The 17,036-nt window shown below is 40.6% G+C and overlaps 1 protein-coding gene and 1 long non-coding RNA gene across 3 annotated transcripts in view; one reads left to right on the top strand and one right to left on the bottom strand.

Annotated features, from left to right (window-relative positions):
• Positions 1 to 14: 14 nt before the first annotated feature.
• On the top strand, positions 15 to 8,222 carry LOC123859648 (cytochrome b-c1 complex subunit 6, mitochondrial). 2 transcript variants are annotated; one of them, XM_045897772.3, is made up of 5 exons: positions 99 to 234; positions 3,650 to 3,676; positions 4,170 to 4,317; positions 4,418 to 4,579; positions 8,006 to 8,222. In XM_045897772.3, exons 3-5 carry the CDS (start codon positions 4,255 to 4,257, stop codon positions 8,036 to 8,038), a joined length of 258 nt encoding a protein of 85 aa, XP_045753728.1. In that variant the 5' UTR covers positions 99 to 234; positions 3,650 to 3,676; positions 4,170 to 4,254; the 3' UTR covers positions 8,039 to 8,222. The 2 variants fall into 2 exon arrangements, with proteins under 2 accessions (XP_045753727.1, XP_045753728.1); XM_045897771.1 differs by lacking the exon at positions 4,170 to 4,317 and having other exon boundaries at positions 15 to 234.
• Positions 8,223 to 11,568: 3,346 nt separating this feature from the next.
• Positions 11,569 to 17,036, bottom strand: part of LOC129046463 (uncharacterized) — a 6,194-nt gene continuing 726 nt past the window's right edge. Inside the window, exons 2-3 of the long non-coding RNA XR_008507849.2 lie at positions 12,280 to 12,479; positions 11,569 to 11,796 (exon numbers count right to left, since the gene is read on the bottom strand). This is a non-coding gene — a long non-coding RNA (uncharacterized LOC129046463). The remainder of the gene's footprint in view (positions 11,797 to 12,279; positions 12,480 to 17,036) is intronic.

The following is a 17,036-nucleotide window of genomic DNA, read 5'->3' as shown; positions in this document are numbered from 1 at the left end:
TTGGACGGTAGTATATGCCAATCCGAGCGTGTGTTCACGACTACGACGAGTCTGCCGCACTTCCGGCCAGATCGCCGGATATCCGCTGAGTGACCCTTACGAGTCCTTCTTGATCCTGAAGTGGAGTAGGTGCCGCTGTTGCTGTTGCTGTTGGTGTTGAATTCAGAACTGTAGCGGCACATGGGGCTGGAGGACGAGCGAAAGATGCTGACCGGGTCCGGAGATCCCAAGGAGGTAAGGGAAGGCGACCGACTCGACCCTCTTCACTGCCCAGAGGCTGAAGACCTACCCCGCCAAAACACACCCGGGGCCCTGTTGGCCCTGGATTCGCCCCTAGAGTTTGCACGGTCGGGATTGCTGGTTCCCTCGACCCTTCCACAGAATTTGTCTATTCATCTTGGACAAGTAGATGACTAGCCCTTTTCTGGGCTTAGTTTCTCCGTTCTGTGAATGCGGTGAAGGTGTAACGACAGCGAAAATGCTGTCGCCTAAACTTTTGTAAAAATAGTATATTTTTAGTCAGCCAGGTGATCTGAGACCCTGGTTTGACAGGTTTAGGGAGCAAGCCGACCGGCCTTTAGTACTTCTTTCCGCTCAGGTCAGGAATCCTGCCACATCTTCTATGGAGGCTCCGGAGATCTGGCCTTACGCTAGATAAGTGAAGAAGTGGTTTCTTTTTCTTTGGTAGGGTGGGGGTGGGAGGTATATTTGGGGACAGTGTAGGAATGTGCAGTATAATTCTGCGATGATGGAAGAGGGAGCTCTTTCCCAGAGTAAGAATGCCAATGTAATAATTATTGACTGTTTACTATTCCAAGTACTTTATATGACTAATTCATTTAAGCCACACAGTAGTCCTATGGGGTAAGTATTGGGGACTGTTATTATGGTCATTTTACAGATGAAAAACTAGCATAGAAAGGTTAAATATCTTTTCTAAGGACCACAGCTTTAATCACGGAGCGGGGAGTTGAACCCAAGCAGCATGGTTTCAGAGACAAGACTTAGCCACGGTGCTACACAGCTTTACAGAAGCCAGCTAGCTTTTGGTTTTCAGTCACATTTCCTATCCTTTGTTCTCTAGTCACTTCGCAGCAGCTGTTCCAGGTTTATGGGTTCTGAATAGTTGGAAACTAGTTTATCCCTTGATTTTTCCTAGTCTTCTTACTTTCAGAAAGGGGAACAGAAGGAAATGGAGCCAGCCTCAGGAAGTTCAGCAGGACTTATACCAGAAAGTTCAGTAGGGCTCTCCATAGCAGTAGATGAAAAGAAGGTAGTCAGTTTTTTAAATTAAGAAAACTTTGGGGTGCCTGGGTGGCTCAGTCCTCAAGCGTCTGCCTTCGGCTCAGGTCATGATCCCAGGGTCCTGGGATAGAGCCCGCATTGGACTCCCTGCTCAGCGGGGAGCCTGCTTCTCCCTCTCACTTCGCTGCTCCCCCCTGCTTGTCCTGTATCAAATAAATAAAATCTTTAAAAAAAGAAAGAAAACTGAGGTCATTTATGAAGAACCTATACTTTTTGGACATTAAATCTTTTTATTTAGTGTGACCTTGGTTTTTGTCATTGACTGGAAATTTTACATGAAGTAGTCCATATTCAGACATAGTATTTGGATTTGTTTTTCCAAAACATGCCCTGATACTTCTGACACAAAATTATCAAAATGATCAATGTAGTAGCATTGCTAATAGGGAAATGATACAGAGGTCTTGCTTTTAGGATACTAATTTCAGGTTTCTAACTGAGGCAGAATATGATTTCAATTTTTTGGAAAAACATTTCAGTATGAATTTTTTTAAAGAGCAAGGTTAAGAAGGCTTAATGAAAAACTAGAATTTGACATCCCAAAAATCATCTTCATGTTTAGAAGAGATCTTTGCTAATTGTGAGAATAAATAGCATGGGTTATAGTTAAACCTGCCTTAGCCCTCCCAGCTTTCATGAGCTTTGGTCTCTTCCCCAAAGGGCATGGTAGAGAATAAAGCAGATTGTGTTGGAATTTTGAAAACATAATGAGGGATTGCTGAGCTAGTTCTTATTTTCCTATATACCTTTTCATTCCCTTCCTCCAAATGTGGATATGTGCATGTGCAGGCAGGCAAACAGCTTGCTTTGACAGGTTGAAATATTGATCAGACTCGGCTGTGCGCCAGATTTTGGCCTATAATGATGCTCCCACAGGGAATTTTTTATACTGCTCTCCTTGGAAGAAAGGAAACTAAGTTTGAGGTTGTGCACCTGAATCAGAAGTAAATAGGCAGGAGTTGGTGTTTCCAATCTTGTGAATGGGTTACTCTAGACCTTTGATGCACTTATGCTGATAGTCTGCTTAAGAGTCCTGGGAGTTCACCAAGTCAAAAAGCAGTGACGGTAACCGTTTTTAGTTAAGCTCTGGCTAAAGAAAAGTTTAGGTTTGGCCATTTTCATATTCCCAGTTCATGTTCAGAGTCTAGAAAAAATGTTAGTTTTCCTCCTAACTTTGGGATATAAGGACTAAATTGAGCTATTTCTGGTAATACTAGGGCCTACCAGAATTTCAAACAAAAATACTTTATGTAGGTTCCATGTGAACATCAGCTTGAATCTGTATCAAAAAATGTCTAATTGGGGCACCAGTTGGCTCAGTCGATAGAGCGTGTGAATCTTGATCTCAGGGTGGTGAGTTCAAGCTTCACGTTGGGCGTAGAGCTTTAAAAAAAAAGAAAGAAAATATCTAATTAGTGTTCTCTCTAAACTGGGAGCCCTTAAGGGTCTGTTGTGATTAATCAAATTACAGATACGAAAGTACTTTATAAACTTTATTTATTTTAAAGATTTTATTTATTTACTTGAGAGAGAGAAATCGAGACAGCACAAGCAAGGGAGAGGGGCAGAGAGAAAGGGAGAAGCAGACTCCCCCTGAGCAGGGAGCCCGATGTGGGGCTTGATCTCAGAACCCTGAGATCATGACCTGAGCCAAAGGCAGAGTTTAACCGACTGAGCCACCCAGGCGCCCCACTTTATAAACTTTAGAGTGTCCTACACACTAGGTTGTTGCTAATGAAAGTGAGATAGCGTGTCCTTGTTGAAATGTTTGTTTTAATTAGGTATGGTAATAGTACAGGCATGGAGACAACTGTTTTTGAAAGGAGAGTTTATTATGAGTCCCAAGAGAAGGGAGGGAAGGCCACACCACTCAGAGCCACCTGGAGAAGGGCCTGGACCATCGGAAAGAGCAAGGGAAACCAGACTCTTGGTTTCTGAGGGAAAAAATGGGTGAGGCAGGATAGGCAAGCTCTGGCAAATTTAGGATTGGATTATTTGAGTAATTTCTGTGGGTTCTGGGCTATAGGGGTGGTCTCTAGCTGTTTGGTACTTGGCCTTCAGGGTGATTAGGGCAGGAGCAATAATTGGTTTAGTCTAGGAGATAAAGGAAGTGATTGGTGATAAGGGTTTTGGATTGGTTGGTTTACATATGAAAGGTGTGTCCCGTGGGAGGGGCTTTCTCTCCAGGATTAGCAAAGCCCCTAAAATGTCAAAGCGTCATAAAATACAGAAAATTTTAAAACACAATTAATACAGTGTTTATCCTCAGTAATTACAACATCAGTATGATTAGGAATATATATCCTAAGTTGCTGCTGACATTAATTTTGTTTTCCTTTTGTAGGAGGAAGAGGAGGAGGAGGAATTAGTGGTAAGAGCCGTCTCAGGTTTGGAACCATCTCAGTAAAAGGAAGTTTGAGCTTCATGAACTCTAAGGGCATTTTAAGGAGTCTTTATTTGACACGTGGGAGAGAATGGAAATGGAAAAAACCTTTAATACTTCCTTCCTGTGCTGTGGAGTGTTTGGGGGTGCGGGCCTGGGAAGCTGAGTCTTTTCTGGGTTTGGAGCTTCTTTAGTCATGGTGTCAGGGAGCAGAGCAGCATCTTGAGGGCCTGGTATTCAGTTATCTATCTGCTATTTGCGGTTTAATAAAGGACTCTGGAAGAAACTTTTCTTATATAGTCCTTCTCCATGTTAATATTGCCTTTCTAGCTGGGCAGCTGGGGTACATAGGCCTGGCTGTCAGATGAGGGGAATTCAAATTCACAGACATTACATATCCCAAATGCTGTGTTAACAAGTAAGGCCTCCTATAGATCTACTTCAAGTTTGGCTAGGTTTCCTTTACCACCTTGTTTTTCAGATAGGACTGAGGCTTTCAGTGCATACTGGCAACCTTGGAAGGCAGGAATGTGAAACTTTCCCCTACTACTTAGCATCAGAATTGAATGGGAGACCCCATTCTGCCATTTCTGGCGGCAGTGTGGCTCTGCCAGCTGGCCTTCTGCACGGTAATTCAGAGGCAGCACCTTGGTTTGGTGGTTGTATTAATCAAAGCAGATGGTTTGTGGGTCTCCTCCTAAAACCCGCATTTCTGTGTTTCTCCTTCAGGATCCCCTAACAACAGTGAGAGAGCAATGCGAACAGCTGGAGAAATGTGTAAAGGCTCGGGAGCGGCTAGAGCTCTGTGACCAGCGTGTATCCTCCAGGTCACAGACAGAGGAGGATTGCACCGAGGAGCTCTTTGACTTCCTGCATGCAAGGGACCACTGCGTAAGTCAGCCTAGTCAGGAAGGGGAAAGCTTACATTGGCCAGGCAGACTTGGTGCTGATAACTTTTCCATAGTAGGGGCAGATCCAGCAATAAGCATTTACTTACTGGCCCATCTATGTCAGGTACAGTACAGAGCACTTTACATAAATCATCTTACCTAATTCTACTACTTTCACTGGAGATAGGTCTCATTAGCCACATTTTACAGATAAGAAACTGAGGCTTAAAGAAGAGAAATGATGTCCCAACTTGGACTGCTAAACATTAGAGAAGCTGGATTTTGTACCTTTTTTTTTTTTTTTGTAAAGATTATTTATTTATTTACTTATTTGACAGAGAGACAGCAAGAGAGGGAACACAAGCAGGGGGAGTGGGAGAGGGAGAAGCAGGCTTCCTGTGGAGCAGGGAGCCCGATGCGGGGCTCGATCCCAGGACCCTGGGATCATGACCTGAGCCGAAGGCAGTCGCTTAACCGACTGAGCCACCCAGGTGTCCTGGATTTTGTACCTTTAAGTAACAGGCTATTCTTTAAAATCATTTATATCCTCCAGTATGTCTTGTACATGGTAGTTGGTCCAAAAAGTTTTCTTTTTTTTTTTTAAAAGATTTTATTTATTTGGGGCACCTGGGTGGCTCAGTCGTTAAGCGTCTGCCTTCGGCTCAGGTCTTGATCCCAGTGTTCTGGGATCGAGCCCCACATTGGGCTTCCTGCTCTGCGGGGAGTCTGCTTCTCCCTCTGCCACTCCCCCTGCTTGTGTTCCCTCTCTCACTCTCTCTGTCAAATAAATACCTACTAGGATGGGTATAATCAAAAAGATAGGGAGAAATGGGTGAAGGGGGTCAAAAGGTAAAAAGGAAAAAATAAATGACCTTTCCCCCCTGAAAAAAGTTAATGATCTCCACTCAGCCAACTTTATATATGCTTCAACAATCCCAGGGGCACTGGCTGGCTCAATTGGTAGAGCACGCATCTCTCTATCTCAGGGTCTTAAGTTCAAGCCCCATGTTGGGTGTAGGGCTTACTTAAAAAAAAAAATCCCAATATAGGTGTTTTAATTCTATGATATACAGTGGAAATACACAAATGCACTCCCCACCCCCATTAAACACATTGTTACAATTAAGGAAGATATTTTATAAAGATAGAAAAATGTGACTGAAATCATACTGCCTAGAGATAACCATGTTTTGTTGTATATACGATCAGATTTTTAAACAAAAATGGAATCCAAATACATTTAATATAAAATATGAGTAGAGGCATTATATTCCTTTTTCAACATAATTTTAGTGGAAAGAAGGAAAATTTATATACCAATCTATAATTCTCCATATCATTAAAAAAAATAGATCGGTGTTGGCGATTTGGAGAAATTGGAAACCTCATACACTGCTGTTGGGGATGTAGATTGCTGTAGCCCTATAGAAGACAGTCTGGCAGTTCTTCAAAAAGTTAAACATAGAGTTAACATATGATCCAGTAATTCTCCTAGGTATATACTCAAGAGAAATGAAGACATATGTCTGTACAAAAGCTTGTACAAACATAATCACTGAAGCATTATTCATAATAGCCAGAAAGTGGAAATAACATAAATGTTCATCAATTGATAAATAGATAACATGTAATATATCCATATAATGGAATATTATTTGGTAATAAAAAGAAATGAAGCACTTTATTCAAAAAGTTAAACTCTGCTATATGATCCAGCAATTCCGCTTCTGGTTGTATACCCAAAAGAATTGAGACTCTGTTCAGTTGAACAGATATTTGTACATGCATGTTCATATAGCATTCATAATAGCTAAAAGATGGATGCAACCCAAATGTCCATTGTGGTATATACCTATAATGAAATATTTAGCCTTAAAAAGGGAAGAAACTCTGACATGTTACAACCTGTATGAACCTTGAAGACATGCTAAGTAAAATAAACCAATCACAAAAAGACAAATATGTCATTCCACTTACGAGGTGCCTAGAATAATCAAATTCATAGAAAGTGGAATGGTAGTTACCAGGGTCTTCAGGGAGGGGGAAGTGGGGAATTACTTAGTTTCAGTTTGGGAAGATGAAAAATTCTGGAAATTGATAATTGCTGGACAATAAGTTACTTAATGCCCCAGAAATGTAGAGTTAAAAATCATTAAAATGAGGGCACCTGGCAGGCTTGTTCACTGGAGCGTGTGACTCTTGATCTCAGGGTTGAGGGCCGATGTGTTTTTGTTTTTGTTTTTTTCGATTTTATTTATTTCTTTGACAGAGACACAGTGAGAGAGGGAACACAAGCAGCGGGAGTGGGAGAGGGAGAAGCAGCTTCCCGCAGAGCAGGGAGCCCGATGCGGGGCTCGATCCCAGGAGCCTGGGATCATGACCTGAGCTGAAGGCAGACGCTTAATGACTGAGCCACCCAGGTGCCCCTTGGGGTTGTGATTTTGAGCCCCATGTTTGTCATAGACTTTACTTAAAAAAAATACAGTTAAAATGGTAAATTGTATGTTATTTAAATACTTTTATGAGCCAAGCACTGGGTTGAGATGTAGGAATGAGATAGGCATGGTCCCTTCCTTCACTTAGTTGAACCAGCAGAGAAGACAAGTAGAATACTTAACTCTATTGGGTATAACCTTCTCAGGATGGCCTTCACTAATCCTCTATTTAAAGCTGCTATGCTCCCCCCACTTTTTATTTTCCTCAGAGCGTTTATCACTGTCAGAAGTTTACCTTATGTGTATATTTCTCTTATTAGTCTCTCAGTTTCTTAAGAGACAGATACTTCCTGGTTTACCATTATAGCTCACTCAGCACCTAGAACAGTAGCTGGTGTGTAGTAGATGTTATATAAATATTTTTATGTTAATAAACACTGTAATATGGGAGATATAAGTTTCTTTGGGGGAAGAATGAGGAGGGACAGATTTGTGTGGGGATAGGAGTTTATTTAGAGAACACTTACAAGAAATGACATGTAAACTTAAGTTCTAAAGGAAAGATAAAGATTTTTTAAAAAGTAGAAAAGAGAGGGGCAGCTGGGTGGCTCAGTAGTTAAGCGTCTGCCTTCGGCTCAGGTCATGATCCCAGGCTCCTGGGATCGAGCCCCGCATCGGGCTCCCTGCTCCGCGGGAAGCCTGCTTCTCCCTCTCCCACTCCCCCTGCTTGTGTTCCCTCTCTGGCTGTGTCTCTCTCTGTCAAATAAATAAATAAAATCTTTAAAAAAAAAAAAGTAGAAAAGAGAGTTTTAGGTAGCAGGGAGATAGTATTCAGGTAACTGAAGGTAGTTCACTAGGGCTCAAGAGGGGTATGGGTGTGTGGGAAGGCTTTGGAGAGAGAAGAGGCAGTAGTGCTCCAGGTCATGAAGGACCGTGTAAGCTATGACGTTAAAGCTGCCAGTTGATGACATCCTTTTCTTTCCCCCGTCTAGGTGGCCCACAAACTCTTTAACAGCTTGAAATAAATGTGCATACTTCACCCCCGCCTTCATCACCCGGGCATCAGGATATTTCATGGTTTCGACCATGCCATTTGTTTCTTATCTGTGTAACTGTACGTTCATGTGAACCCCATGGATCTTGGCTTAGGCAAGTAACTTCTATGTAATTAGCAGTGATTCCTCTTAATAAAGTCCAGTGATCTGCAGACCTGCTGCCTCCTTTCCTCTTTTTTTTTTTTTTTTTTAATTTGAAAATCTCAAACATAAGACTAGGTAGAACAATAATCAACACCCATGTACCCATCACCCAGCAAGTATGTATCTCTTTTTTATTTTTATTTTTTAAGATTTATTTATTTGAGAGACAGTATGTGCTGGGGTAGGGGCAGAGGGACAGGCAGACTGCCTGCTGAGCAGGGGAGCCCAATGCGGGACTCAATCCCAGGACCCCGAGATCATGACCTAAGCCAAAGGCAGACACTTAACCTATTGAGCCACCCAGGCGCCCGCAAGTATGTATCTCTTAATGATAAGGACTAACAAAGTTTACCTTGATGCCATTATCGCAGTTAAAATGAACAGTGATGGATGACTTAATTTTATTGGATACCCAGTCGATATGAAAGTCTCCTACCACAGAAGTGTCTTTTGACAGTTTTTGGTCTCAGTGTCCAACAAGGTTGCTTTTTTCTTTAAAAAAGATTTTATTTGATGGGGCACCTGGGTGGCTCATTCGTTAAGTGTCTGCCTTCGGCTCAGGTCATGATCCCAGGGTCCTGGGATCAAGTCCTGCATTGGGCTCCCAGCTCAGGGGGAAGCCTGCTTCTCCCTCTCCCACTCCCCTGTTTGTGTTCCCTCTCTTGCTGTGTCTCTGTCAAATAAATAAAATCTTTAAAAAAAAAAAGTAAATTTATTTGAGACAGAGCATGAGTGGGGGGAGGGGCAGAGGGTAAAGCAGGCTCTTTCAGTCTATTGTCCTAGCTACAGGGATGGCCAGCATTTCACAGCCATTTCTGATTTAGAACCCATTTCATGGTGATGTATAATCTCACAAATAACTTTATAAATGGTGGCATTGTATTTGTTGTATGTAATGTGATTATTTTCAAACATCTCATTAAAATTTCAAACATACGGCAAAGCTGAAAATTTACAGTGAACATCCCTAAACTCATTACTCAGATTTTAACGAATGGTATTCTAGTGTTAGTGTTATCACAGAAAGGAGGAATTACTCAGAGAAATAGCTCCAGAATTCTGCCTAGAGGATGCTTGAGTCAGTTGGCTAAATATTAAGCTGCAAATGAATAGGGCAAAGCTCCCGTGTAGCCAGGCAATGAACTACTGGGTACTTATAAACTGAATAATACCCAAAGTTAACAGAAGGCTGGGAGATATTTGAGTTTTGACCAGCTAATGTGGGGAATTTTATTGAACTTGTTGAACACCTGTTGTTCAATGAACAAGCATTGAACTTGAACTCCAGAAGAGGGCGTTTCAGCAGTAGGCTAAAATTAGCCCTAGAAAGAGGCCACTCAAGATAGTCTATACCCCATCTTAAAAAGGAGCCTTGAAAGGATCAAGCTGATTCACAAAAATATCTGACTGCCTGCCAGAACAAAGTCCAAGACATTTTAAAAGAAGTCAACAAAATCCAGCAATCAACAATGTAAATTTTATAATACCAAACATTCAATAAAAAATCGCTAGACCTGCAAAAAAAGCAGGCAAATGTGACCAGGAGAAAAATAGTCAATAAAAACAGACACATGATGATAAGATGATAAAATTAAGTAGACAAGGACTTTGAAAGCACTATTACAAATATACCAAAGGATTTAATGGAAATGAACATAATGAGAGAAGTAGAAAGTATAAAATGAATCAAATAGAATTTTTGGAACTTAAAAGTACAATATCTGGGGGCGCCTGGGTGGCTCAGTTAAGTGTCCCAACTCCTGGTTTCAGCTCAGGTCATGATCTCAGGGTTGTGAGATTGAGCCCCAGATGGGCTCCTCGCTCAGCACCAAGTCTGCTTAAGATTCTCTCCCTTTCCCCCTGCCCCCACTCGCATGTTCTCTTTCTCAAAAAAAAAAAAAAGTACAATATCTGAAATTTAAAATTCACTTAAGATTGGCAAAAGATTACACACTGAAGAAGAAAAAGAATAGGTGTGCTTGTATGTTCTTGAAGACACAGCAGCAGAAACCATAAAAACTTGAAGCACAAGAGAAAAAGAAACACTAAAAATAGATGAACAAGGAAAAGGTAAGCTGTGCGATAATGCCAAATGGCCCAGAAGGGGGAGGGGGGGGATTGGAGGGAAGAAAGAAAAGAAATTTTTTTTACCAAAATTACTTTTTTTGAAGTATACCAAATTACTTTATTTGAAGGAATGTTAAAAATGAAAGAAAAGTCGACGTTTTGGAACAGAAAAAAAAATTTTGAGGGGTGCCTGGGTGGCTCAGTCAGGTGAGCATCTGCCTTCAGCTTGGGTCTTGATCTCGGGATCCTGGGATCAAGCCCCGCATTGGGCTCCCTGATCAGTGGGGTGTCTGCTTCTCCCTATGCCCTTCCTTGTGCTCTCTGTCTCCAATAAATAAATAAATCTTTAAAAAAAATTTGAAACAGTAATGGTTGAAATTTTCCAAGTATAATGAAAATTATAAACTCACAGTTCCCAGAAGCTCAACAGACTCCAGCCAGAATAAACAGGAAATCACATCAAGTCACTTACCCCCAAATTGCTGAAAACTAGTGATAAGAAAATCTTAAAGAGAAAAGATGCATTACATACAGAGGCACAACAGTAAATTACTACCCACTTCTCTTAAGAAATCTTTAAAGTGTTGAAAGAAGTAAATATCCCAGAATTCCATATCTAGTGAAAATATCCTTAAATGAAAAAATTAGGATGTTTTAAACAAATGAAAGGTGAGAGAATTCATTGTCAGCAGACTTGGACTCTAAGAAAGATTAAAGGAAGTTCTTAAAAAAAAAAAGACACTAAATGGAAACTGATCTACATAAAGAAATGAACAGTCCCAGAAATGGTAAATAATGGGTAAATAGGGGAAGGGAAAAAAAAGAGAGGGAGGCAAACCATAAGAGATTCTTAATGATAGAGAACAAACTGAGGGTTGCTGGAGGGGAGGTAGGTGGGAGATGGCCTAGATGGGTGATGGGTATTAAGGAGGGCACCTGTTGTGATGAGCACTGGGTGTTATATAAGTGATATAAGTGATGAATCACTAAATTCTACTCCTGAAGCCAACATTACACTATATGTTATATATAAATTCTATAAATAAAAACTTGAAAGAAACAAGGGGTGCCTGGGTGGCTCAGCTGTTAAGCATCTGCCTTTGGCTAAGGTCAGGATCCCAGGGTCCTGGGATTGAGCCCCGCGTAGGGCTCCTTGCTCAGCGGAGAGCCTGCTTCTTCCTCTCCCTCTGCTGCTCCCCCTGCTTGTGCGCTCTCTCTTTCTGTGTCTCTGTCAAATAAATAAATAAAATCTTAAAAAAAAAAAACAAACTTAAACAATAAATGAGTAATAGAATAAGTATTTTATTTAAAAATTTTATTTAAAAGGTAGTTAGCAGGGCGCCTGGGTGGCTCAGTTGGTTGAGCGACTGCCTTTGGCTCAGGTCGCGATCCTGGAGTCCCGGGATCGAGTCTTACATCGGGCTCCCTGCTCGGCGGGGGGTCTGCTTCTCCCTGTGACCCTCTTCCCTCTCGTGCTCTCTGTCTCTCATTCTCTCTCTCAAATAAATAAATAAAATCTTAAAAAAAAATTAAAAAAAAAGGTAGTTAGCAATAAAAAGAACACATTAAGTAGAAAGAAAGAAATTATAAAGAAATTTATGAAGTAGAAAAGAAAGGAGAAAACCAACAAAACCACAAACTGTTTCTTTGTAAAGTCAATAAAATAAACCTCTAGGTAGGCTGATAAAATTACCCGAGAGAGAAGACACAAATTACCAGTATCAGTGATGAGAGAGGGGACATTACTATAGATCCTACAAATCGGGTCAGCAGCTTTTTTCTGTAAAGATTCAGATAGCAAATATTTTTGGATTGTGGAGCATATGATCTCTAGAGCAACCATTCATCTCTATTGTTGTAAAGGAACCACAGTAAATAAAAGGTGTGGCTGTGTAAAAATAAAGCAGTATTTAAAAAATGGGTGGAAGGCTAATTTGGCCTGTGCTGTAGTTTGACGCCCCTTGCTAAACACACTAAAAGGAAGAAATCTGCCAACTTACATGAAATGAACATATTCTTTAAAAGTCTCAAATTGTTGGGGCGCCTGAGTGGCTCAGTTGTTAAGTGTCTGCCTTCGGCTCAGGTCATGATCCCAGGGTTCTGGGATCAAGCCCCGCATCGGGCTCCCTCCTTCGCGGGAAGCCTGCTCCTCCCTCTCCCACTCCTCCAGCTTGTGTTTGTTCTCTCGCTGTGTCTCTCTCTGTCAAATAAATAAAATATTTAAAAAATAAAATAAAATAAAAGTCTCAAATAGTTAAAACTGCTACAAGAAGAACTGGAAAATTCAAATAGCCCTATATCAGGGTTTCTCAAATTTTAGCAGTCTTGACATTTTGGGCTAGATAATTCTTTGTGTGGGGGCATAGGGTTTGCAACAGCATCCCTGGCTTCTACCCACCAGATGCCAGAAGCACTGTCTAGTTATAATAATCCCAAATATCTCCAGAGGTTACCAAGTGTCCCCTGGGGAAGGGGCATCATCTCTGGTTGAAAATTACTGCCCTATATCAACGAAAGAAATTGAATTCATAATTAAAAACCTTCCCTTCCTCCTCACCCTGTACTCCCACCCCTGCAAAACAAAAAAACACCCAAACACCCAACTCCAGGCCCAGAAGTCTTCACTGCTGAATTTGCAAGAATTTAAGGAAGAGTGGCGCCTGGCTGGCTCAGTCGGAAGAGCATGTGACTCTTGATCTTGGGGTTGTGAGTTTGAGCCCCACATTGGGTGGAGAGATTACTTAAATAAATAAAACTAGGGGCGCCTGGGTGGCTCAGTCGTTAAGCATCTGCCTTCGGCTCAGGTCATAATCCCAGGGTCCTGGGATGGAGCCCCGCATCGGGCTCCCTGCTCCACAGGAAGCCTGCTTCTCCCTCTCCCACTCCCCCTGCTTGTGTTCCCTCTCTCGCTGTCTCTCTCTGACAAATAAATAAATAAAATCGTAAAATAAATAAATAAATAAACTAAAAAAAAATAATTTAAGGAAGAAATGATACCAATTCTATAAAAATTCTTACAGAAAATAGAAGTGAAGGGATAGTTCACAAACTCATTTATGAGTTCATCATTACCCTACATCAAAATCAAAGATATTACAGAAAAAGAAAATTTCCGGTCATTATGCTCCATGAACACAAATGCAAGAATGTAACAATATATAAAAAGAATAATACATCATGAACTTGTATGTTTTTTTACAGGAATGCAAAGTTGGTTCATCATTTGAAAATCAGTCAATATAATTCATCATATTAACGATAAAGCAGAAAAAACATGATCAACTCAAATGCAGGAAAAGCATTTGAAGAAAGTCAACAACCATTCATGATTTTTATTTATTATTATTATTTTTTTTAAAGATTTTATTTATTTATTTGACAGAGAGAGACACAGCGAGAGAGGAAACACCAGGAAGGGGAGTGGGAGAGGGAGAAGCAGGCTTCCCGCTGAGCAGGGAGCCCAATGTGGGGCTTGATTTCAGGACCCTGGGATCATGACCTGAGCCGAAGGCAGACGCTTAAAGAAAGAGCCACCCAGGTGCCCCTCATTCATGATTTTTAAAAAAATCTTAGCAAAGTAGGAAAGAAGGCAACTTTCTCAATCTAGTAAAGGACACCTGTTGTAAAAAAAAAAGCTAGAGTTAACATGATATATATTGATGAAATACTGAATGCTTTCCCCTGAAGAATGGACACAAGTCAGTCTACTAACATCTGTATTGAACTGTGTACTGTAAATTATAAACAGTAAAAGGATGCAAAGGAAAAAAAAGGAATTCAGATTGGAAAGAAGTGTCTTTATAGAAGACATAACCTTGTGCATAGAAAAAGTGAAAATATTTCCAAAAAAGTTATCAAAACATAATTTAGCTTAGCAAGATCTCAGGATATAAGATCAATAGACAAAAATCAATTATATTAAAAAAATCAATTATATTTTAATAGCATTTTCTTGAAAAATGAACAAAGTAAGCCTGTCACTTCAAGGAAAACAATTGATAGTACTAGTTGTCAGAGATAAAAATTTAGCTTTCAAGCAAAATGAGGATTGGGAGGGGCGCCTGGCTGGCTCAGTCGGTGGAGTGTGCAACTCTTGATCTCAGGGTTGTGGGTTTGAGCCCCACGTTGGGCATAGAGATTACTTAAAATAAAATAAAATAAAATAAATTAGGATTTTGAAAAACTTACGCCCACTATTGTGAACTTAAAAGCGTCCTAATATTTAAAGACTTTTCTTTTTTAAAGATTTTTATTATTTATTTAAGAGAGAGAGCACAAGCAGGGGGAGCTGCAGAGGGAGAAGGAAAAGCAGGCTCCCTGCTGAGCAGGGAGCCGAACTGAGCCAAAGACAGAGCCACCCAGGCGCCGATGGGTAAACAGGAGGTTGGGGGTTGGAAGGGGTCCTTCACAAGGAGATGGTGATTGTGGTCCTGACACTCCATATTTGGTATAAACCTTTGAGAACAGGTATTCTGGGATACCTCCTATTTAGAGTATTCAATCTCTGCTCGCTGACTGGATCCTTATCTGGATTTAAATGTCATGAGCCACTTCTTTTTTCTTTCTTTCTTTCTTTTGGTGCAAAAAAGTGTTTTTATGATAGCATGGGGACAGGACTGGTGCGCAGAAAGAGCTTCCATGAACTTTTTTTAAAAAAGGCTTTTCTCTATGCACATATCTCCCTCCATCTTACAAGTGCTAGGTCCCTGTAACAAATTTCTCATCTTTCACTCACTCACTCACTCACTCATTCAATAAATATTTATTGAGAGCAAAATATGTACCATACACAGTTCTAGGTGCTGATAATTCAACAATGAATAAACAAAATCCTTGGGCGCCTGGGTGGCTCAGTTGGTTAAGCGACTGCCTTCGGCTCAGGTCTTGATCCTGGAGTCCCTGGATTGAGTCCCTGCATCGAGTCCCGCATGGGGCTCCCTGCTCGGCAGGGAGTCTGCTTCTCCCTCTGACCCTCCCCCTTCTCATGTGCTCTCTCTCTCAAATAAATAAAATCTTTAAAAAAAATAAAATCCTTGATTTTTAAAATCTTACATTCTAATGAGGGGGAAAATAGTAAGAAAAACTGTCCAGAACTTGTAAAGGGGCAGGAGAGAACTACTGGGTGCTAGGGTATACCTTTGATAGACTTTATATTGACTAGGCTACTGCAGAACTTTGTAGGGGTAAAGGTTAACTTGTAGAAAACCAATGGCAATGCAAATGATTCCTAGCCATAGTAATGCAACTGAATTTTGATCAGTAGAGATGGAATTGATTTCCATCTGGTAGAAGCAATAAGCATTACAGTTTATTACTTAATAAGATATTAATGGTTTTACAACTCTTAGCAAGTTGATTTCAGTATTCCTTTGGCTGATAACCTAAATCTCTTAAACTCAAATTCTCATTTGAACAAGTCTTTTTTTTTTTTTTTAAAGATTTTATTTATTATTCATTTGACAGAGAGAGACAGCGAGAGAGGGAACACAAGCAGGGGGAGTGAATTGTTTATTCATTGCAGGATGCTGGGATCATGACCTGAGCCGAAGGCAAACGCTTAACGATTGAGCCACCCAGGTGCCCCTCATTTGAACAAGTCTTACCATCTAGCTGGTTCCCTCATTATTTAGGATAATAATGGAGAAGCAGTTTATTATGATAAATAAAATCTTTGGCATGTGTTCATTTTATCTTTGTATAAGAATTATGTTTCCAATCTTTTGAAAATTATAATTTAGCAGACTGTATGAAAAAATACATGATATAATAAAAGCAGGTTAAGAGGACAGCTATTAACTGGTGGTGTAGCATGTACTAGTTTAAATAGATGGGGCCAATCAATCAACAAATCCTGTAATTCTCTCTGAATTGTAAGTGGAATCAATCCTTTTCTATCTTCACTGGCACTACACTAATTCAGAACCATCTTCTTTCATCTGATTTCCCTGCCATAATCCTATTTACTCCAATCATCAACGGTCAGATGATTTTTCTTTTTTTTTTTAGTGATAAACACAAGATTCTATTTGTGATATTTAAAGTTTTGGTAACTACTCCTGTAAATGTGGAAATAAAAGTGTATGTTTTTCACTGGAACTTTACAACTCACATTAAGAATAATACTGTTTAGGGAAGCCTGGATGGCTCAGTTGGTTGAGCGTCCGCCTTTGGCTCAGGTCATGATCCCAGGCTCCTGGGATCAAGTCCCGGATGGGGCTCCTTGCTCAGTGGGGAGCCTATTTCTCCTCCTGCCTGCCGCTGCTCACCCTGCTTGTGCTCTCCCCCGGCTGTGCTCGCTTTCACTCTCTCTCTGACAAATAAATAAAATCTTAAAAAAAAAAAAAAAAGAACACAGTTTGAGCAAAGGTTAAAAATTCCCTCATTCACATGTAGCTTTGACAGTTCACAATCCATAAAATACTGGAAAAGCTCAAAGTGCTACAAAGTTTCTTCACTACTTCTAATTTTCTATGGTAGTGAAGAGATTGTCTTAAAATTCACACTTGCTTCATCACTCCTGTAACTCCAGTAAAAATGTACCCAAATTTCCTGCCTTCTGAAAGCGATATGACTCTTCGATGGAGTTTGAAACAGTGACTGATTACTTTTGAATACTTAAGCTCCACTGGCTGACAGCTCACATCTGTACTTCTGACTCACTACCTAGAGATCAGAGGTCCCCACGAACCCCTCCTTGGGCTGTAGTAACTTGCTGGAGCAGGTCATAGCTCTCAGGAGACCCGTTTCTCACTTGATC

The sequence above is a fragment of the Mirounga angustirostris genome, unplaced genomic scaffold (assembly GCF_029215605.1).
Source record: "Mirounga angustirostris isolate CCGP_5_RB_7025 unplaced genomic scaffold, mMirAng1.0.hap1 SCAF_4, whole genome shotgun sequence".
NCBI classification, from domain to species: Eukaryota; Metazoa; Chordata; class Mammalia; order Carnivora; family Phocidae; genus Mirounga; species Mirounga angustirostris.
Note: the sequence above shows the minus strand (reverse complement) of the source record. Positions and strands in the feature narration are given on the sequence as shown.